Genomic DNA, 21,522 nt, shown 5'->3' with positions numbered 1-21,522 from the left:
GATGGTGGCAAACTTTAAAATATTTCACCTGTCTGTAATAACAGTGTATATAAAAACTTGAAACCGAGTTAACAGCATTTTGTAAAAAGATGTTTACTGTAACATATAATTTATTTACAAGAATGCACAATCTGATGTCATCAGTTTACTAAAGAAAAAAAAAAATATTTTACAAGATTAGTGTTCCAATGTCACAAGAGGTAGCTAACAATGTTTTCTAAAGGCACCTAACTGCATTTGATGGCTGGTTTCAGATGTGTTGTTGAAAATGTCATTCAAAAGTCAAAAGTCCAAATCAGTTTAAAGAACATATCTTTGAATGGAACAGCAGTCTTTTCCAGGGCATGACTTCTGATGTTTTACCCATCATTGCACGCATTTGAAAATGCTCTCCTCTAATGCGCCCAAGACTCTGTGGTTTCCTCCGATCTGGTTGTGCTTACAGACTGTGGAGATGCACCATTTGATGATGAGATGTTTAGACTGGCTAAGACCTCGTGTGCTGTCTTTCCAAGCATTCCTTGCACGTCACAAACAAATCGGTAGACGTAACGCTTTCCTGCCGTTTTGTGAATGATGTTTTTGTGGTAGTAGTAGCGCAGACCACGACTTAGCTTCTCGTAGTTCATTTTAGGCTTGTTTTTACACTGACCCCACCGCTTTGCCACCTGGAGGATACAAGGAAGATGCATCACAAACCAACCAGTAAGAGCTCTTCAGAACAACTTCGAAAATGTGGAAAATGCTAGATGTGCAAGTGCTCTTTTCCTTACAGCATTTTGAGACTGTATGTGTTGTTGTGTTTTGGTTGCACTATGAACTTTACCTCTGCAGGATCTGACATTTTAAACTCCCAGCCGTCCCCAGTCCAGCTAATGAACGTGTGGCAAGCAGAATCCAGCAGAAGTTCAAGCAGAAACTGCCAAAGCTGGATGGGTCCCGATCCTGATGGACAACATACAATATCTATTCACGTATCTCGACAAGAACAAATGATTCTCACTGTCTGTTACGAAAAATAATAATCTTTTAGAAGCTCCCATGACAATGTCTGACCTGGATAGGCGGACATGGGTGTCATTTCCCCCTCTCTGTCTGATCTTTGAGATGGTGCGTTACGCCTTTTGGCCACACGGGGACAGCACTGCTCAGTGGATTTAGTAGCTGGAGGAGATGAAGAGGATGCTTGCTGTCCAAGCATGGAAGAGCAGTAACTGGGTGAGGGATAGTTGGACCAGTATGAAGGCCTGCTGTGCTGCTCTGCCTCATACAAGGCATATGTTCTCTCAGTATCACCTGTACAAGAAATACACGTGTTAATATTTCAATGATAAGTCATAATAAGCCCATGCATCTCTCAGATGCTTACCCAGCTGGTCCAGATTGACAGTACCGGATGCAGCTCTGTGATTTGGACCTTTGCCAGGTTGGTAATGGCTGCTGGTGTCCATCCCTGGGCTGAATGGAGTGATCTGTGCTGGAGTACACAGGGGGACGAGGTTCTGGTAGGTTTGATTTGATTCCTGAAAGGCAACCTGCTGCCTGTCTGCTACCATTCCTTCTGGAACTTTGGAAAAATGGCACAACATGAGGCCATGTCACTTAAAAAAGGATTTTTTTTTAATCTTAAGAAGAAAAACAAATAGTGGTATCATTTGATACTTACTATTAGTATAGGATGCCCAACTGTTAAACTCAGGGAAGGAGTCCAGATTAAAGAGTCCAGAGTCAGTGGAGTTGACTGCAAGAGTATGACCTATTCATTCAAAACACACAAAATGTTTGTCATCATTAAATTACTTTTAAAGTACATTGTGATTTAATATAATGCATTGGAATATGTACATTATGAGATGGTTACCTTTAGAACTGTGCAAAGTTTCCTTCTGGGGCTCTGAGTATGTTTCTGGATACTGCTGTTGGACAGGTCCTTTGCTGTCTAATAAAAAGGACAGGTCTTCATCACTGCAGTCTGGAGGTACATTATCAAAGGTGTAAAATGAGTGAGAGTCAGAAGAAATGGTGTAGGATTAACAATGGATCAATGGATGTGACCTCCCATAAAGTTTTCTACACCTAGTCTGGACTGTGCTGAAAGGAAACACTAGTAAAGGGTCCGTGACAGAGTGATGAAGGAGAGGGGGTGCTAAATCTGTTTGAGGAGGAAGTCTGGAGGAAAGGATTAGGAAGAGAGGCAGAGAGCAGAAAAAAACGGGTGTATCTTTAACCTGACCACCCCTTATTTTCTGGTTTGGACATTCCTAAATCTCAGAGCATGCACAGCCTGACATCCCCTTTTCCTGATGAGCTTTGAATTAGTGCACGCAAACAAGATGTCAAGGTCTGATTTTTAGGGGTTTGACAGGGGTGTTGCAATGCTGGCTTAGCAGCCCAAGGACAACGGAAATGTTTTGCACAGACATTCAGGAAACCAAGCTGGAGAAATACTCAATCCCACAAAATCGGACAGATTTGTCCCTTGAGGGCAAATGTATGAATGTGATAATTGCAAAAATGAGCTTTGATGTTATTTATATACTGAGAGAGATAACTGAACGTTTTAAAATGCAGAGATTCGTATTTAAACACTGGATGGGAGAAAATCATGTTGAAATATGATATTACCATATGAGCTGAAGTCAAATCCACCGGGAACCTCCTGAGTTCGGAAGTCTTCTGTGTAAAATCCAGCTTGATACATTTCCATATCTGAAGAAGAAGAAAACAGTGATTAATAGAAAATTCTCTTCATTGGGTTAGTTTTCTGTTTTTTTTCAGTCTAAATATGAAATTAAAAACACTTTAATTCTCACACCCTTGAGTATAATTTAATAAAAATAGCTATCAGTGTGTGTAAAACATTTTCAGTGGCAGCCAGTGATTCAAACACTGAAAAATCTCAGGTCACAAATGACATATTGAAACTTAACTGAACAGAAAACCTTACCTTAAAGTTCCCACAGAGTTCTTTTTCCAGATATCAAAGATTTCCTACAGCTTCAAGCGCTGGGTTGCTCTTCTGTTGTCTGTTGCTGCTGGACTCAGGACCGTTATAAAGAGGCCGTGCGCGATGGGGCGTGCCCGCGCGTCTCGTGAAGGAATGCGTCGTGACTGCGGCTCCCTCCTTTTACTCCTGGTGACGTCAGGCAGGAGTCACGACCACAGATTTGTTACCCTTTCATTCACAGAAAAGTTGCCCATGGGGAGTAGAAAAAACATCACTGGATACATTTGACAGACATGTCCCTTCCCATTTTCCCCAAGAAAACAAGACCGTTTGACCTAAATGTTCTGAATACAAGTCTTAGATAATCTCGTTATAATAGGCTAATAGGTAAATAGTAGGTCTATGAAACTGTCACGTTTTCTCAAACTGTAAATGACAGTCCATTCAATTGGGCCTACTGTGTACTGTTAAAAATAAATAATATTCGAATCTATGGTACCATGAACGTTTATTATCCATCGAACCTTTCCATTGCGCAAAAGCATCTTCATGTTGAAAAAATGTTCACTGATTTTTTATTTTTATTATTATTATTTTTTTATGGGGGTTATATGACATCACTGTGAAAACTCTGATGTGGAGCCTTTATTTTTAGTGCTCTGAATAGGATATATGTTGTTCATTCAGCTTCTTGGTGAAGAGAAACTCTGGAAATAACACTGAAACGTATGTCCAAAACTCTCAAACTTGAATGAGATCTGTATTACTAAAAATTGCTTTAAAATAAGTGTTTCATAGGCAATAACTATTACTAACATGATTATAATGATGAAATGTATAGAAAATAAATATAACAGCAACGTTTTCGTGTTGTTTGTTAACTTACCAGAACTTAGAAACGAAATATTTAGGAATGTGAATTATACATCTGAACTATATTCATTAGATTTTTGTCTGAAATATGTGATCTAATGTTTTGCATTAATAAATGACAACTGACTTAGGCCTAGCTGAACCAATAACAATTGAGGCTAATTTGTTGGGGTCCATGTCACTTACCGATCTGAAAACATTGTAAAGTGACGAGAGGAGAAATGTTCTAGCTGGAAGTCAGAAACAAGATCAATCAGAACCAGCAACTTAGATTTTAATGAGGCGTTCGTATCTTTAAAAGCCATTCAAGAGAACAATGGCTTGTAAAATTCCGAGTCGAGGAGGCCTGAAATCACGGCGTGAGTGCTTTGGACAGATAAGACCAACCCAAGGGTCTTGTATAAACAAACACCTCCAGCCATTTTCCTCCGGCGCGCAGAAAAATACATCTGGAAAAGTAAGTTTCCAAATCGTGCAAGGCTCGAGTCGTGATTGAAGGAGTCGCTCACTGAAGAGGATACAATCAGTGTCGAATTCCCATGACACCTCCACATGAATTCAACATGAAGAGATGTTAAAAATATATACTTTTTGTATTCTTACTTTTTTAGTAAGCTATTAAAACATTTAGATACAATAACATCTCCATGTTACTAAGATACTTTTATAGAATACTTAAGTTTAATTATTAAACTAATAGAATAAGTAATGTGTACGGTCTAGACAATCTATTATTCATCTGCTTTCATTTCTATGGGACATCTATATGTGCTTAAAGCAACGGATTCGCTTCAGTTCCGAGAGTTTTAAAGCGTTTTAAGCAGCTGTTGATTTATGAGACTGATACGGTGGTACATATCACTAGTTTGTGGTTTGAAAATTCTAACGAAAGGCGCGATTTCCTGCATTTTTTTTTTTTATATTTGATATGTTTGAAGAAAAGGTCAAATGTGTATCTATTTAAAATCAACGTAAAAACATAAAACGAAGTCTATATATAAGCATAATGCCTGCTATATTCTTAATCTTAAATGCTAATCATTCAAGCAATGAAAAAGGAAAAAAAGTATATATATAGGCTATAATATATATATAGCCTATATGACCACCATAAAAGTGCAATAGCCTACGATAAATGACTAAAAATAAAGTTGGGTAAAATGTTCACATATACAAATCAAGGTTGTAGATCTTCGTTTAATAGATTTTTTTTAATCCTCAAATAAAAATGAAAAGTAAAAAGGTTCTATACTGTTCTTAAATGGAAAAAGGTCAGATTCGAAAAAAAAAAGATTGCAAAACCTTATTATAATCAGTGGATCTTGAACAGGAGGTTTTGGTTTATCAAATATTCTAAGGAGTTAGTGCAATATGAGTTCACCAATAAGGAACAGAGCTAGATGCTTTTGTGTGACTTCACTTCCCAATTTTAGAAAGGAGAGCACAAAAAGAAAAAAACCGTTGCCATCCGGTTATGGTCTAAGCGAAAATAGTATGGTTTGCGCCGATGACTGAATGCGCCTGTGCACACAAGTCAGTGCCTTTAGTACCCGGGTTTACATAGTTTAAGTTTACCAAAGTATTTTCTTCATGAACTCCACCGAAATCTGCAATGGACTGTACTATTAAGGTAGGCGTTTGATCTGGTTTATTGTCTTGTTCTGAAAATGAGTAGCGAGTGCGCAACACCCACACGGTTAGCGCGACTACTGGTGAGAGAGGCAAGGCGGTGATGCAGGTCCCCACTCTTTCCTTCTTGTACAAAATTTCCTCTTCCTTCCCGTTCGTGGTTGAATGTCGGCTCTTTAATAACACAAGAAACCGCTACAACATTTAGACTCAGATAAAAAACGAAATGGTGTCCACAGCGCGCGAGAGAGGGTATGCACAAATTTGTTTTTCCATTTGTTTTTCTTTTTAACAGTTAGGTTCTAGGATGCAACATGGCATATTTAATGAACTATCCAAGGCACTTAAGTACATGTAGCTAACCTGTTTTTTTACTTACCATCATAAGAATGCCGAAAACTCAAGCAAATGCAAACTGGAAAACAATATACCGAATTTGACGTATGGCACAATTATGGCGGGGCGCTCTCGAGGCAGGTGGCTTTCTGGCGCCAACAACAAGGTATACTGTGGAGACTTTAAAACTCACAAAACGAAATGCGTCTGCTATTTTTTATTTTGCATACCTTCGACTCGTTAAATTTGACATGACACTTTGCAAGAACTAATATATGACTGTGTGTTGACTGTGATAAACGGCATAGGCTGAATTACTACTTTAGATTTATTTGGATGGTAACATGTTATGGCAGAAAATGGTGGCAAGAAACAGTTAATATAATTAATACATTAAGTGTTTTATTCGTGCTAAAAAACTTCCCAGTAAAGCTACACAATGTTGATTATTTTGATTATTATGTTGAAGATGAACAAAGCGAGTGTTAGGTTATTTAGTTATTATTCTAGAACCTGGATTAATTTAGAGATTAAACTGTACATTCATTAAAAAGCAAAATGAAACAAAACAAACCAAACAAAAAAAGGGACTAGCCTAATCATAAAATGAGGCTAATCCCAGTGTACTGAAATTAATTTAGATTATATTTAAATACTGTCTTCAGTCGGCTACTGTGTTGTCTTATTATTATTATGCGTGTATGATTTAGATTCCTTATATATATATATATATATATATATATATATATATATATATATATATATATATATATAAGAATATATATAATATATCATATATATCATATAAGAATATATATATATATATATATATATATATATATATATATATATATATATATATATATATATATATAAGAATATATATCATATATATCATATAAGAATATATATATATATATATATATATATATATATATATATATATATATATAGCAGCTGTATTCTTTTTAAATTGGCATGAACTTCAAACAAGTGTGAAAAGGCGCTTTTACGTGTAAAAATAACATAGGCCTATCACAAATATTCTAATTTCTCACTTTGTTATTTTTTTCTTTATTTAGCGAGAAACTTGAATGTGACGCATCGGAGTTGTTTTAATTGTTAATTCTGCAAAAAAAAAAAAAGTGTTGATTCATCTTGTCCTTTTACGCAATGATCTCTGCACATCCCCTTTGCAAACTAGAGCAGTCCGGCGTTTCGTGTTTGCAGTTATTCCATGCCTGATTTAGTTCTTTAAGGAATAATTTATAGCAAAGTGCTGGGCGCTTGTCAGGTGTCGTTATCAGAGCTGAGCAGGCTTCCTGTCTCAAACCTCAGACTTTCCGCACACACTTCCGCAGTCTCTCTTCGAAAAAAGGGCAACAAAGACTGACAAAACAAAACTGATTCGATAGATGTGCGATGCCAATGCATTGTTCTACATTTCAATTAAATTAGCCGGACAATCATCTGAAACGAATTCGAACGTGCTGCGTCTCCACGCGCTGTGGCGTCCAGTTCATGCAGGTTCTCCTCAGAAAAGCACCCCGTCTCCACTTGCAGGATGTAGCTGATTAAAACCTGTGAAACCACAAAGTGTTTTTGCAGCTCAGAGCGCAGCTGCGTGTCTCTTTGCAAAATCAGCATGCCTTAACGACAACTTCTGCTTTCTTTCACTCTCGCAAACTGACTAACATCATAACTGTGAAAGTTCTAGCTCTAACATGATTCATGAGAGTAACAGCGCCTAATAGAGCTTTAGAAATTAACATTACTAGCCTATTATATGGCGTTAGAAACCTAACTATAAATATAATCATATAGTAATTCGCATTAGGGGTTATTAGCCTACTATTTATTTAAAATTATAATATTGATTCAATTAATTTATATAAACTTTATTATTATTATTATTACTAATGTATTTTTTTACTAAATTAACAAATTCTCACATTGGGATAACGAACAAATTAGCAATAGTAGTAATTAAACGATCAAATGAAAAAATAAAACTATTATTTCCTCGGTTAAGTATCAAAGATGTATTTTGTTTCTTAGAATGAAATGGGGTTGGTTGGCGCATTTTTCATTATTTTCTTGATTATCTCAGTAAAATCAAATAAAATATACGAAAGAAAAAAGAAAGAAAGAAAAGAAACCCCCAAATGTAAAAATATTTTATACACTTCATTCATTACTTGAACTTCGTTGATTTGCATACTGTCTGTTTTACATGAGAAAAATAACATTAAAGGAGGAAACAAACAGAACATATAAAAATGGTGGTTTAGAACAAACTAACATTATTTTGTAGTACATTATTAATGTTCTAAATTATTATTTCTTGTTTTCTCCTAGTAGTCATTTCGACAATAGTAGTGTGTCCACTTTTATGAATTATTTATTTTTCCTATTTAACATTAAAGTGCCCATATTAGGCAATTTTTACGGATCCTAAAATTTTGTGGGAGTCTCCTACAATAGGATTTATAGGATCTAAAAAGATGCATTTAATGTCACCAAATTTTTTCGTTGATTTATTCTCTTTAAACCCCTCCTTTCCGTGAGCCTGCTCTGCTCTGATTGGTCAGACGGCCTAGTCTGTGTTGTGAATGGTCTACGGCGTACAGGTGTCAGAAATGATAGGCCTATTTCAATATTTTAAAACGCTCTATAGAAAATATAAACATCCGTGATTCAGTGGAACAGCTGGTCCAAATAAACAAGATACTAATCCATCTTTCAACAGCAAGCCTTTTGTGAATCCCACCTGCCTTGTCCAAATACGGTACCCACACTTGCAGTCTTTGCACTTGACCACTTGACTACTTCTATGACGTATTTCCTGTATTTGGCCCAAGAGTTCAAGTGAGGATGAAGAACACGCGTGTCAAACTTTTCATTAGCCTACCTGATGGGACACACTTATAGTATTGTAAAAGTGCAAGTGTTTACATAGCTTTATTTAAATTTTAAATACTTTGCATTTTAAAATCAACTTCTAAATGTCTGTTCAGTAGTCCTTATAACATGATAATTTTAATTTGAGGTGCTTCTAATTCAGTGATAAAAAGCAGTTTAAAATGTTTTACAAATTAATATACTAATCTATGCATCAATAAAATGTTGTGGTTTGTTTTAATACCAAATTATACATAATATCTAATTGTTATTCATATTTAACTTACATTGGAAATGTTTCCGTGGCCTCCCGCGCGATCTTGGCAAAAAGTTTCGCGATTTATTTCCACAACATGATGCATGATGGCATACACAAAGCCTTGAATAGCTACTGCTCTGGATAGACTGGACACAGTCTTGCACACTTTCTTCCTGTCGCGCGCACGCGCTCTCAAGTGCCCAAGACCGAAAGTGTGAGTATTTGGACAACGATTTTGAACTCCTCAATTAGAGAAGCAGTCATCAGTAGAATTACTCTTTATGGGCGGGGTCAATTTATTCGCGTCCGATCAATGTAGAGCATAGAGCTATGTAGCAACCTTTTCAGTTGTCGATTCTTTATTTTGGGAGACGATAACTTTATTTTTCATGCACTTTCAGCTTTTCAACTTTGCAGATCGTTTACATTCACATACAGCTACATTACACACTGCATTAAAAAGGCATTAAAATAATAAAAATATATAATAATCAAAACATACATTGTTTCCATATCTATTTATTGATATTTAAAATATCTTTCTGCAAGTTATTTTGATAATTTTGTACAATTAAATGTACAATTATAACATTTATAACCCTGTCTTGGACCACAAAACCAGGGTCTTAATAAGAGTCAATTTTTCGAAATTTTGATTTGTACATAACCTGAAAGTTGAATAAAAAAAGCTTTAGATTGATGTATGGTTTGTTAGGATCTGACAATATTTGGTTGATATACAACTATTTGAAAATTTGGATTCTGAGGGTAAAAAAAAATCAAAATTTTGAGAAAATCACCTTTAAAGTTGTCCAAATGGAGTTCTTAGCAATGCATTTTACTTATCAAAAAATAAGTTTTGATATATTTACAGTAGGAAATGTACAAAATATCTTCATGGAACATGATATTTTCTTAATATCCTAATGATTTTGGGGATAAAAAGGAAAATCTATAATTTGACCCATACAATGTATTTTTGGCTATTGATACAAATATATCTTAGCAACTTAAGCTGTGGTCCAGGGTCACATATACCTTAATGAGTTATTTTATATATAATGTGTTTTTAATGTGTTTAATTAATGTGTTTATATTTATGCATAATAATGCTACATGTTAAAGAACTGCAAAATAATAATTATATTTAAAATTATGAGAATAAATCATAATAAATGAGATAACTGTCAAGCATAGTACAAACTATTTGTGCAGTAACAGTATTGTAACCACACATAAGGTCAAACAGTGTGACCAGAGACATTTTTTGCATGTCTGAATTCCAACAGATCAACAAATTAGACTTCACAGAAACAAGCCAACTAGAATATGATAATGCCAACAGTCTTGTGACAGAGAAAGAAATATACACATAAGACTTTATGCGTCCCCAAATGTCCCATTATGATAATAAGCAAAAGGACATTTCATAACTTAATTTCATACCAAAGTGACCGAAGTGCTCACCAATGCTTCCTTTACTAGCATGCTTCAAATTCAAACCTTTACACCTTTAAAAAAACAAGTCTAATTTCTGGATTTACTAGTGGTAATCTAGTAAATCTGTTAGATTATCACATAATTAGTTTGCAGTGAGCTCCGCCCTTTGAGGGTGATCAACTTTGTGATAATTTTTTTATGCAAAACCTCCAAAACCTAAAAGCACGGAGCTTGTTTCTGTGCAGTGTTGCTCTACCACAAGTTCTGTTGTGTCAAAATGAGAATTTCTTTCACAAGACCACATCAAGGCCTGTTGCAATTGACTTGAAAACACTGCATGCATGTCACAGGCACCCAGTGGTGCCAATGATGGCACAACAATACCATGACTGTGTTTATGTGCATCTCACTGTGTTGTTTTTTTTAAAGTGAGATGCACATTAATCTTACTGACCTTGACTCTGACACTTACAAGTACAGTTTATGTTTGCGAAAATATTGCATTTGGTTTCTCAGTAACACAGACCGATATGAAACTCATTGAACAGGAAGTCAGTTGTGGCATTGGTGGCCAGGGTAAAGTATGTTTATGTTCATCACTTTGGAGGAGAGAGAGCAGTACTATGTGTGTGTGGTTGTGGTTTAAAAGGTGCATAGGTGCAGAGTAATTTTAACTGCAAATAAAATACCAGCCATTTCACTAGCAGTAGTTAAGTTGGCTCTAACTTATGCAACCAACACATTTGCTCCAGGCGGTTAGCTTTTTGTATACTGATCCAAGTTAACAAGTTTTCAAATGGTGTTGGACAATGCAATGCAATCTTAGTGCATGTCATCTCTCCTACACAGAGCAGCAAAGTGTACATCATCATCACCTGTGCCATAAATTAAAGCTGTGGTTCTGCTCTTTGTTGTTTTATATGTATACACGAGACCGACGCTTGCAAATGCACACAGACTAGGCGGTGAAAACAGCTCGAGTTTTCAGCTTGGCCTTGTTTTGAGCTTGCTTTCACTTCTCTACTATAGCAAGACTTTTCATAGCCTTTATTATTCAGTTGGAGCACATCATGTATGTGATAGCTAGTGCTATTTTCATAGTGGATTATAACTGGCAAAAATGTAAGATATATTTAGAGAAACCAGTAATATTGACCAAGATTTTTCACCTGTTTCACTAAATCACACTGCCACATCAAGTTTATCCATTCATCCATCTATCCACAAGCTCTATAAACCTTCAAAGCTTTCGAAACTTTCAAGCTCTCAAACAAAGCATAGTCAGCCCAACATTCAAAGTTTGTATTGACTCTGCTTTTTTAGTTAGCAATTACATCACATGAATTCCACTGAAATTCAATTCATGGCAATTCTATACATTCAGTTTCCCATTTTGCCTCTTCAGTTCGAATTACGGGATTCTCAATTTAGTTCTGAATTGACATCAACACCCAATGCACTTGATGTTTGTTAGGTCCATAAGAGAACATTCTACCCTGGTTATCTTGACCTGAAATATGCTTAATAGAGTTGTTCCGATTCCGATACTAGTATCGGAAATATCTCCGATACCACAACAAATTCTGGCATCGGCATCGGCGAGTACATGAACCCATATACCGATCCGATACCATTTTCTTAAAAAAGACCTAGTTATGACCGCAAGCTTTGCCTAACCGCTGCACGGTTCTTCTTCGCTGCTCAAAATGCATTGAAAACACAGGAAGTTGTGCTGTGTTGCCACAAGCAACCCCTGTTTAGAGCAGCGAAGAAGAAATGAAAACGCGTTAGCAGCCCTTATCTATATATGACTGGATCACTTATCACATTCTAAACTGCCAAAAGACAGTGAAGCCGCTACTATATTATAGATCAGTGGTTAGCAGTATGTCTCTGTAGTACCGGTAGTTACAGACTCTCGAGTATATTCAGTACCGGCAACTGCGTTCAGTCGCTTCCGTGTAAGTCAAAACGCAGGGCTCCAGACAGTAGCCGAATATATACTAGTGTCTGTGAATATTAAACTGCAAAATACTATTTAAATATTACTCCCGCAAAATCTACATCTCTGTGGGTGACTGGCACAGATGCGCGAGAGCTCGCTGTTTTGTAGTCTCTGCTGTGTGTCATGAGGACACGAACGCATAAACCGTCACTTCATGAGAATTTACCGTTTCATTTGAGAATACTGTCATATCATAAACACAGACACTCAAAGATCTTCATGGCAGCCCATTAAAATAAATGTTTGGTTTACATGAGTAAATTGACAATATATAAAGCTACTGTTGTAGCCTACAGTAATAATAATACATCTCTATAATAATAATAATTATGCCTAGATGGTTGCTTGTTTTTTACTTGTTTTTTACTTGTTAGAGATTATCTGATTAATAGATCTTTTTTTATATTCCTAGACTTATTTGTTGCAGTTTTTTTATACAGTTATATTGTAAAACTTAAATACCTTTTTTAGTTTGCGGTGTTAGATTTTTGGCTGCATTTGAAGTTCTTTTTTGCATAAGAAAATAAATAATACTGTCAAATTAATGTTAGATAATAAAAATACTGTAATAAATACAGTAGTTCACCATGTATTTGTTCATGTTTTATTGAGGGATCTGTCTGAAGCACACCATAAAAAAATTCTAGCAATTTACACAGGGCTAGTAGTATATACAGCTGTATATACAGATACACACCCAGGTATCGGATCAGTACTCGGTATCGGCCGATACCCTGAGCCCAGGTATCGGAATCGGTATCGGGAAGAGAAAAAGGGTATCGGAACATCTCTAATGCTTAATATAAAAATCCTTGGAACAATTTGATCTAATCAAAAAGCTACTTTATGAGTAAAGGATGCCAGTCACTTAAACTGAACACCATAACAGATTCTCGTAACAAATTTGCAATACTTCAGGTCAGGTGAATGCACCCTACAATGCTGCATCCTTCCTGTTTGGCGACCCTTGACCTCACAGCATTCAGAACAACTTTGTTTTTCAGCTTTATATGACCCACATTTCTACCACTCCTCTGTTTCCTATCTCATGCTCCATGCCAAAAGGTTTCACTGCACATGGGGGCCAGATTTCCTGTGAGCCACCTAAAAAGCTCAGTGCTGACGTATTTCAGCTTTAAAGACAATACTAAAGCCCTCTAAACAAGCTCCCTAATTCAGCTATAACACAAACATTTATTCATGCACATACACTTACATACATTTGAATGTTTAAAACGTCTTTTTGAAGTTAGAAACGGACACACCTAGACCAGAGTGTTCGAGAGCAGACTACCAACGTTAAACACCGGAAGAAAAGGCACAATGATGTCTCAATTTCTAATTTGACTCTTGTGCCAAGTCATATCTACCTGGAAGTTGAAAAAAACGCCCTAAACTATTCCGATAAACTGTTATTTTTCAGTTTCAAAATTAATATCCCCTGTAGCGGAACATTAAGATAGCGATTAAATCATTTTAGTGCTAGTATCATGATGTTACTAGTACTAGTATAGGTTTTGCTGCTAGTATTTTTTTAGTCAAAAGTCTGAATTAAAGGTCATATATATTAACTTTAAACTCTTAAAGATAAAGGTTTCAGAAGGGGGTTTCACAGCAATGCCACAGAAGAACCAGTTTTGGTTTCGCAAAGAATCTTTTAGTGAACTGTTCTTAAAATAACTACTTTTGTTAGTGTGAAGAACATTTAAAAAATCTATATAAAGAACCAAAATAGCCCATGAATGTTAAAGATTTTTCATGGAACAACAGGTGCAAATAAAGATCCTTTATTTTTAAGAGTGTAGTTTTTTTCCCCCTTCCAAAATCAATTCTTATGACATTAGTTACTGATTAGGAAGTCACAGCGTAGCGATAGCAGTGGAAACCTGTAACATCCGTGTTGTGGAATCACTGACTCAATGATTAAGTGTTATTTCTGTTCTTATTCTATGATTTGTTGTTCACCTAGGTCAAGGAATTTAAGAGTTTTTTTGTTGTTTAGATAACCAGTGGGTGTTGTGTACTTCACAGGAAGCTCTATCGGTGGTGAGTGAAAACCAGTCCATATTCGAGTCGCCCTTCAGTGGTCCCCAGGCCATGCACATGAAGGGAGAGATCACCTCGCCTCCAGTGTTCAGACAGGGTTCTGAAGAGAGCGTAGAACCCACTGAGCCAGACTGGACCGGATCAGCCGCACAGAACCCTGCCAAGAGAGCAGAACACATCAACGGAACTAGGTAGGGCAACAAACACTGATGTCAGAAGATCCAAGACTCCATTTATACACCCTTAAAAATAAAAGTTCTTTACTGGTATTTATGGTTCCACAAAGAAACCTTTCAATGCACAAAAGGTTCTTTATACTGTAAAAAGGCTCTAAGATTATAAAATACATTAAGAACACATTTTTACATACATTTTTACATTAAGTAATAATTTAACATTTTGTAGAACCAAAAATATATTTGAAAGCGCGAATGACTCTTTCCCTCAATCAATCAATCCATCAATCAATGCAAAAAATAAAAATAAAATAACAATCTGGCATCATTTACTCACCTTAATGTAATTCCAAATGCATATGGCCTTTCTTTTTTCTGTGGAACACAAAAGAAGAAAGTTTAACAATGTCCAAGCTGCTCTTTTCCACATAATGATAGCAGTGACCAAGCACCAAGAAAAGCACCATACAAGCCATACAACACAAATATTGTAAAAGTCATACATATCTCATTCAGACTTTATATTTATACTCACCATTTTGCATTACATTGTACGAAACCAGTGCCATTCAGTATCACGATCAAACCTGCCACACACCATGCATTTTCCGGAGACATTCGTTTTTCTTTGCAGAAACATGTTCCTTTAAGATAATAATAATTGTAAGTATTTAGAATAAAAACATTTGACCCCTCCATTTCTTATTTTGTCTCATCCGTGCCACAGCCGTGAGTCCCCAGTGGACTGCAGTGTGACTAAAAGGACCCGGCATATGAGTAACAGTGATGGGGGACCGCTGGCCTACCAGGCCTCTTACCCAGAGCCACGGAGCAGCCCGCAGAGTGCCACCCCACCAAACAGTGCCACAGAGGAGAAGAGGGTCATTGTACCAGCGGGTGAGATCTGTAGCTTCACTGGAAATGTGGTCAGGACACAACAGTAGTGTTTGATTGTACATTTTCTGTATTAACTTCACATGAAAATGCATTGACAAGCCTTTTTATTTTTGAAACAAGACATACGCTACAACAGAAATCTCTCATTTTATTCAGCACAGATGAATTACTTTGATCAGTAAAAGTAACACAGAAATTATATTATAAACTCCTTTCTTTTGTTTCTGTTTATCAAAGAATCTTGAAAAATGTATCACGGTTCCCACAAAAAATAAGCAGCACAACTATTTTTAATATTAATACTATTGAAATGTTTCTTAAGCGTGTGTTTTATGTAAACCATTTCTGATACATTTTTTATTTAATGCAAACTTTAAAACGGTATAATGCATAAAAAATTACTCAAAACTTCCAATTAAAATGAGAAATTAAATAAATTAAATAAAAACACAAACTAAAAATGTTAAAATAAAAGCCAAATCAAAATATATATAAATACATAAGAGTATGGATAATACTAAAATAACCTGTTGACCGTAATGTTGTTTTGTAAAAAGAGAAGCATTTTAGCACTGGACAGATTTAGTAGTAGCAGTTGACCAGTTTCTAAAACTAGAGGATGTAAAGAGATGTATAAACAAAGGTATGTGGTAATTATGCAGTGGCCACAGGCTCTTGCGTCACTTAGAAACTTGCGTTTTGTGGGAAAAAGGCTAGTTTGCAATACAGGCATTGTAAAAGAAAGAAAAAAAAAAAACACTGATGCACTTCCTTCTGGTAGATCCCAGTAACCTAGCAGACTAAACTACAGATGATTGCACAGATTCCAACAGAGATAATCACTCTTCACTCGCAAACCAATTAGGATGTTGACTTATCTTCAGTGAGGCGTTTTGAAGGTCGTCGTAACATTATTAACAGGGCAGAACGGTGGAGTCGCTCCATGTATTGTGCGACAGTGACTGTATGGGATACCTCCGCATGAGTCACCCACACCAAACAATTACAGTGCTCATAATTCTCGGATATGATGTCACATTTCAAGGACAAATAAGATGGCTCATAACAGGAGAGCTGTAATATCTCGAGAAAGAGATCCGTTAGTATTCCCATTCATATGATTTAATTTGTATTTAATTTGTTATAAAAACGTTATATTATATATATTTAAAATAAAAAAAAGACAATGAATGAAACATGTAATAAAAGATAAAATAAAGAACATTTAAAATAAAAACATAAATAAAAAATATGTATATTTTATTATATGAGTTGTCACATCTATCTATATCTATCTATCTTTATATATAGATATGACAGCTTATATATAAAAAGCCCTTCTTTGTATATATTTCTTTGTTATCATAATATTCTTTATCAGATTAGCTCATTTTTAATGTCTCTCAATGGATGGAGAAAGATGTATAAGATTGTAAAACCAAACATTATAACCAGTAAAACCATGACCCCTTGGCTTATAACAGTACAAAGCCCTTACTGAAGTACAAAAAGTATCAGCAAGTGAAAGTAAGAGCAGTAAGAGAGGGTGCACTGACTTTTTTTACCTCGTGTTTGAACTCTGATAAGTCCTGTCACGGCTGAAGCACTTGTTCCTCATTTTCTTATTGCTTCTGTCCTGTTTTAGACCCAGAAGTGTGGACACAAGACCACGTGCGGCAGTGGGTAGAGTGGGCAGTGAAGGAATATGGCCTATCTGATGTGGACGTGTCCCTCTTCCATGCCATGGATGGAAAAGCGCTCTGCAAAATGACCAAAGAGGACATAATGCGTCTCACTTCTGCATACAATACAGACATCCTGCTCTCCCATCTAAACTACCTCCGGGAGAGTAAGGAACTTTGCCCGTAATTCCATATGAATAATCCATTACTAATTGTTAATTTGGTCAAGAAAACATCAGGAAAAAACGCTTTAATCAATTCTATTTCTAAATGCATTTTTAGTAGCCTACATTGTGGACAAGTTTTTTTTTTTTTTTTATCTATATATGCAATAAGATTAACAGGGCTTGTTTTCTTTACTATCGTTTAATCAGGTAGCCCCACTTTTTCCTACCCAGCAACCCCTACCAATACACAACAACAGCCTAGACTACAGGTTAAAGCTGGTAAGTCAGACTTCTACACCATATTTTTGGAGGAATATATGTGTGTGTGTGTGTTTCTTGTAACTGTAATGATCCTTAAGTTAGTCTAGTGAACTATAAGCAGTTGTGTGCCTTGTAATATTCTAACTGTAAATTTTAACCAATGCAACTATTTACTGAACACGTATTGCATCAGCTCGTGGTTTCTGCCCTTTGACAAGTCAAATGGTTATTTTAGCTTTACTAAAATTCTTAAAGGGATAGTTCTCCCAAAAACAAGATATTTTAAAGAATGCTGGTAACCAAACAGCCATTAACTTCCATTCTATAGATAGGAAAAAGATACTGTGGAAGTCAATGGCTACCAGCAGCATTAAAAGAAGTTATTTTAAAGAAAGAAATTCATATAGGTTTGCAACAACTGAGGGTTAGTAACTGACAGAATTTAATTTTTTGGGTGAACTGTTCATTCCTAATCTACCCTTACTAAAGCTAAAAAATTAAAAAAGCTGCAAATTGGTAGTTTATTTGTTTAATTTGAACTAAACAATATAGACTACATTCACTCTGAAATGTAACTGCAAGTAACACACTAGACATTCTGAAGTAGAAAGTAGTATTTTCTTGTAAAACACATCAATAATCTTTATTTTCATGTAGGTGGTTAAGATTTATGCATGTGACTCTACTGATATAATGCCATTGGTTAAGATCGAGAGATGCTATGAGGATGCAGTTTGTTTCTTCAATGAATTTTGCCCCAAGCATTGAAAGGTTTTTGAATCGTTGCACTTTCAGACAGGAAACAGCTGCATCAGGACAGGAAGTAAGGGTTGTAGAGTTTAAGTTAGGACACAATTGACTATTCTACAGAAAAGAGAATCAGTCAGAACAAAAGGACAATCCCTCGGAGGAACTGTGTGCCATCTTCAGGCCTTCTTACCGTTTTGCTGCTGGCTTTGTTCTGCTCCTTCATTTCTCCTTAGGGATCTTTAATGCAGGGCTTCCTTCCTTCTGCGGCTGCCCTTCTCCTTACTCTTTACAGTCATTCTTTCCGGTAAAATCTCCCTTTTGTTAACTGCTCCTATCTGACTTTACCTCGGCACAGAAAACAACTTTGAGGAGATCGGCAGAAGGAACAGTTGGTCCTCAAGCGCCTTACCAGCTGTCCCAAAAGGTTACCAGAAACATCACATAATTATACTGTATATATATATATGGAGTTGTTTGCCATAACTATATTACAAAGAAAGAAAAAAAAACCTCACATTTTTAAAATCACAGGTTCTCCAATCGAACATCAGCACAACACCAGAATTACAGAGCCTCCACCAAGACTTCCACAAGGTCGTCAAGTTTAATTCAATCATCTTTTTTGTTAAACTCCACCTCTCATTATCTAATCAGTATTGTATATTTCCATCTTTGCAGACCCTTACCAAGCATTAGGTCCCATCAGCAGCCGTCTTGCAAATCCAGGTAAGAATGAACAAATCAGACAACCATATGCATCATTGTCAATTTAACATCAAATGTGGCCTTTTTTAGAGTATGTAATCTTTGAATGCACAGACTGGACACAAATGTATGCCCTTTTATAATTAAATAATAAATTAGATTAGACCATATATTTGTTACGTTATATCAGTTATATGATACCTGAATAACTGAATCCCTGTTGTGAATATAATCTGGACAAATTAAACATGCCTAAAACAAAATAAATTTTTTTATAATTTTATTATTACACTTTTTTTTATAATTTAAATATATATATATATATATATATATATATATATATATATACATACACACACACACACACTATAATTAAAAAGTCTGGGGTCATTAAGTTTTTTTATTTGTACTTTTTATTAAGAAATTATTCAGCAAAATCAAAAGCGACGGTAACTTTTGAAAAAAGAAAATCTATTGCTGTTTGAGCTTTCTATTTGAAGAATCCTGAAAACAAATGTATCATGGTTTCCACGATATATATACAACCATAAGCACCAAAAAGTAATAATAATAATAATAATGAGCTCCACATCATCCATTTCTGTAGGACCATGTGACACTGAAGACTGGAGAAATGGTTGCTGAAAATTCAGCTTTGTCATTACAGGAATACAATTACTTTTAAAAATGTATTATGTAATATTTCATCATGTTACCGTTTTTACCGTATATTTGATCAAACACATGCAACCTTGGTGAGCAAAAGAAGCTTTTTAATACCAGCAGAACAATCTTACTGACCCCAAACTTTAGTTTAGTTAATTAATTTTTTTTTAAGATTTGAAGGCCTGTGAAAGAAATCTGACAAACCAAGCACATCATGATTCGTATGACTATTAGTATGATGTCTGCTCGACCTTCTTCACACAGAAACGAAACCATTCCACACCAAGATCCGACCGACCAAACACAATTCTAACAACCAGCCCGTCACCAGCACTGACAGGACTGTGGGTAGGTGTCTGACCGACCCACATTCTGTTTCTGTGTACAACATACATTAAAAAGGTCACATTTGGAGAACACAGCCTGCCCTTAAAGCCCTTCCATCCTCTGCTAAAGATCTGACACTCTTTATCTTCACACAGGCTCTGGTCAGATCCAGCTGTGGCAGTTCTTGTTGGAGCTGCTCTCCGACAGCAATAATGCCACCATCATCACCTGGGAGGGCACTAACGGAGAATTCAAGATGACCGACCCAGACGAGGTGGCCAAGCGCTGGGGTGAGCGAAAGAGCAAGCCTAACATGAACTATGACAAGCTCAGCCGGGCTCTCCGCTACTACTATGACAAGAACATTATGACCAAGGTGCACGGCAAGCGCTATGCATACAAATTTGATTTCCAGGGTATCTCCCAAGCCCACCAAAACCATCCTCCAGAAGGGGGCGTGCTCAAATTTCAGAACGAAGTGCCGTATGTGCAAAGCTACCACAGCCACCAGCCAAAAATGAACTTCATGGGCACTCATTCAACCCCTATGCCTGTTTCCACTGGGAATTTCTTCGGGCCTCCTACCACCTACTGGAACTCCGCAACAGGAGTGGTGTATCCCAGCTCCCCCATGCCACGACATCCCAGCACTCACTCGCATTTGAACTCTTATTACTAAAACAGTTTAATTGTAAAGCCCTGGCTTTCGTAGAAGAACAAAGGATAAAAAAATAAAATAAAATAAAAAACTAACTTTTCGGGAGTCCTTATCCAATGCAAAACCTTTGTAGCAATTCCAAACATCAAGTTCTCCATCTTGTGACATTTAATTTTTATTGTACAGTATATATATGCATATCGAAACAAAGCTGTACGTCTACAGGGCTAATTTGTAAATATGTTTTGCATGTTTTATATAAGACTGCACTCACGTACCCTAAAAGCATGCATATTCATCTCTGTTTTAAAATGTAATATGCTTTTTTACGCAAGTGATTTGTACAGTCTTTTTTTTAATCAAATAACGTCACTCCCCTAAGTGTAACATTATATATCAAATCAATAAAACATGTAGCTCACTTAATGCATCTGTGAATTTATTCATATATTTATTTTTAACATATATTACCAACAATCTACTTATTACAAAGAATAGCCCTTTCAAATGCTTGTGCTCTGCATTTTTGAAGAAACGAACAACATTAATCTCACAACTGTTTTACAGACCATATTTTAGTGTTAGGTTATCAAAAAGATTACACTATAAAAAGTTAAAAGTAAAGAACAATATGGCCATTTCAAAAGTGTGTCTCACATATTTATTGACAAATCAAGTGCAACTGATCTTTGAAAACTCTAAATCAGAATGTCTTTAGTTTCAGTTTAGTCCAATCCAAATACCTTCTCAACTATTCTGCGTGGCTCCACAAATTTGTCTACTTCCTCCTCCACACA

The 21,522-nt window shown here is 36.0% G+C and overlaps 2 protein-coding genes across 9 annotated transcripts; one reads left to right on the top strand and one right to left on the bottom strand.

The window, feature by feature from the left end:
- Positions 1-77: 77 nt before the first annotated feature.
- LOC128030418 (protein C-ets-2-like) lies at positions 78-3,116 on the bottom strand. 2 transcript variants are annotated; one of them, XM_052618034.1, is made up of 8 exons: positions 2,948-3,116; positions 2,626-2,709; positions 1,862-1,939; positions 1,667-1,756; positions 1,370-1,567; positions 1,057-1,296; positions 827-945; positions 78-668 (listed from the first exon to the last, which is right to left on the bottom strand). In XM_052618034.1, the coding sequence occupies exons 2-8, from the start codon at positions 2,705-2,707 to the stop codon at positions 396-398; spliced, it is 1,080 nt and encodes a 359-aa protein (XP_052473994.1). In that variant the 5' UTR covers positions 2,708-2,709; positions 2,948-3,116; the 3' UTR covers positions 78-395. The 2 variants fall into 2 exon arrangements, with proteins under 2 accessions (XP_052473994.1, XP_052473993.1); XM_052618033.1 differs by having other exon boundaries at positions 1,862-1,972; positions 2,948-3,109.
- Positions 3,117-5,282: 2,166 nt separating this feature from the next.
- LOC128030410 (retroviral integration site protein Fli-1 homolog) lies at positions 5,283-21,146 on the top strand. 7 transcript variants are annotated; one of them, XM_052618016.1, is made up of 11 exons: positions 5,670-5,701; positions 5,838-5,951; positions 14,422-14,627; positions 15,340-15,509; positions 17,155-17,358; positions 17,566-17,637; positions 18,725-18,793; positions 18,901-18,963; positions 19,048-19,095; positions 20,005-20,088; positions 20,223-21,146. In XM_052618016.1, exons 2-11 carry the CDS (start codon positions 5,904-5,906, stop codon positions 20,744-20,746), a joined length of 1,488 nt encoding a protein of 495 aa, XP_052473976.1. In that variant the 5' UTR covers positions 5,670-5,701; positions 5,838-5,903; the 3' UTR covers positions 20,747-21,146. The 7 variants fall into 7 exon arrangements, with proteins under 7 accessions (XP_052473977.1, XP_052473980.1, XP_052473979.1 ...); XM_052618017.1 differs by lacking the exons at positions 5,670-5,701; positions 5,838-5,951 and adding an exon at positions 5,283-5,450; XM_052618019.1 differs by lacking the exon at positions 5,838-5,951 and having other exon boundaries at positions 5,539-5,701.
- Positions 21,147-21,522: the final 376 nt, after the last annotated feature.

This window comes from Carassius gibelio, chromosome A16 (assembly GCF_023724105.1).
Source record: "Carassius gibelio isolate Cgi1373 ecotype wild population from Czech Republic chromosome A16, carGib1.2-hapl.c, whole genome shotgun sequence".
Classification (NCBI taxonomy): Eukaryota; Metazoa; Chordata; class Actinopteri; order Cypriniformes; family Cyprinidae; genus Carassius; species Carassius gibelio.
Note: the sequence above shows the minus strand (reverse complement) of the source record. Positions and strands in the feature narration are given on the sequence as shown.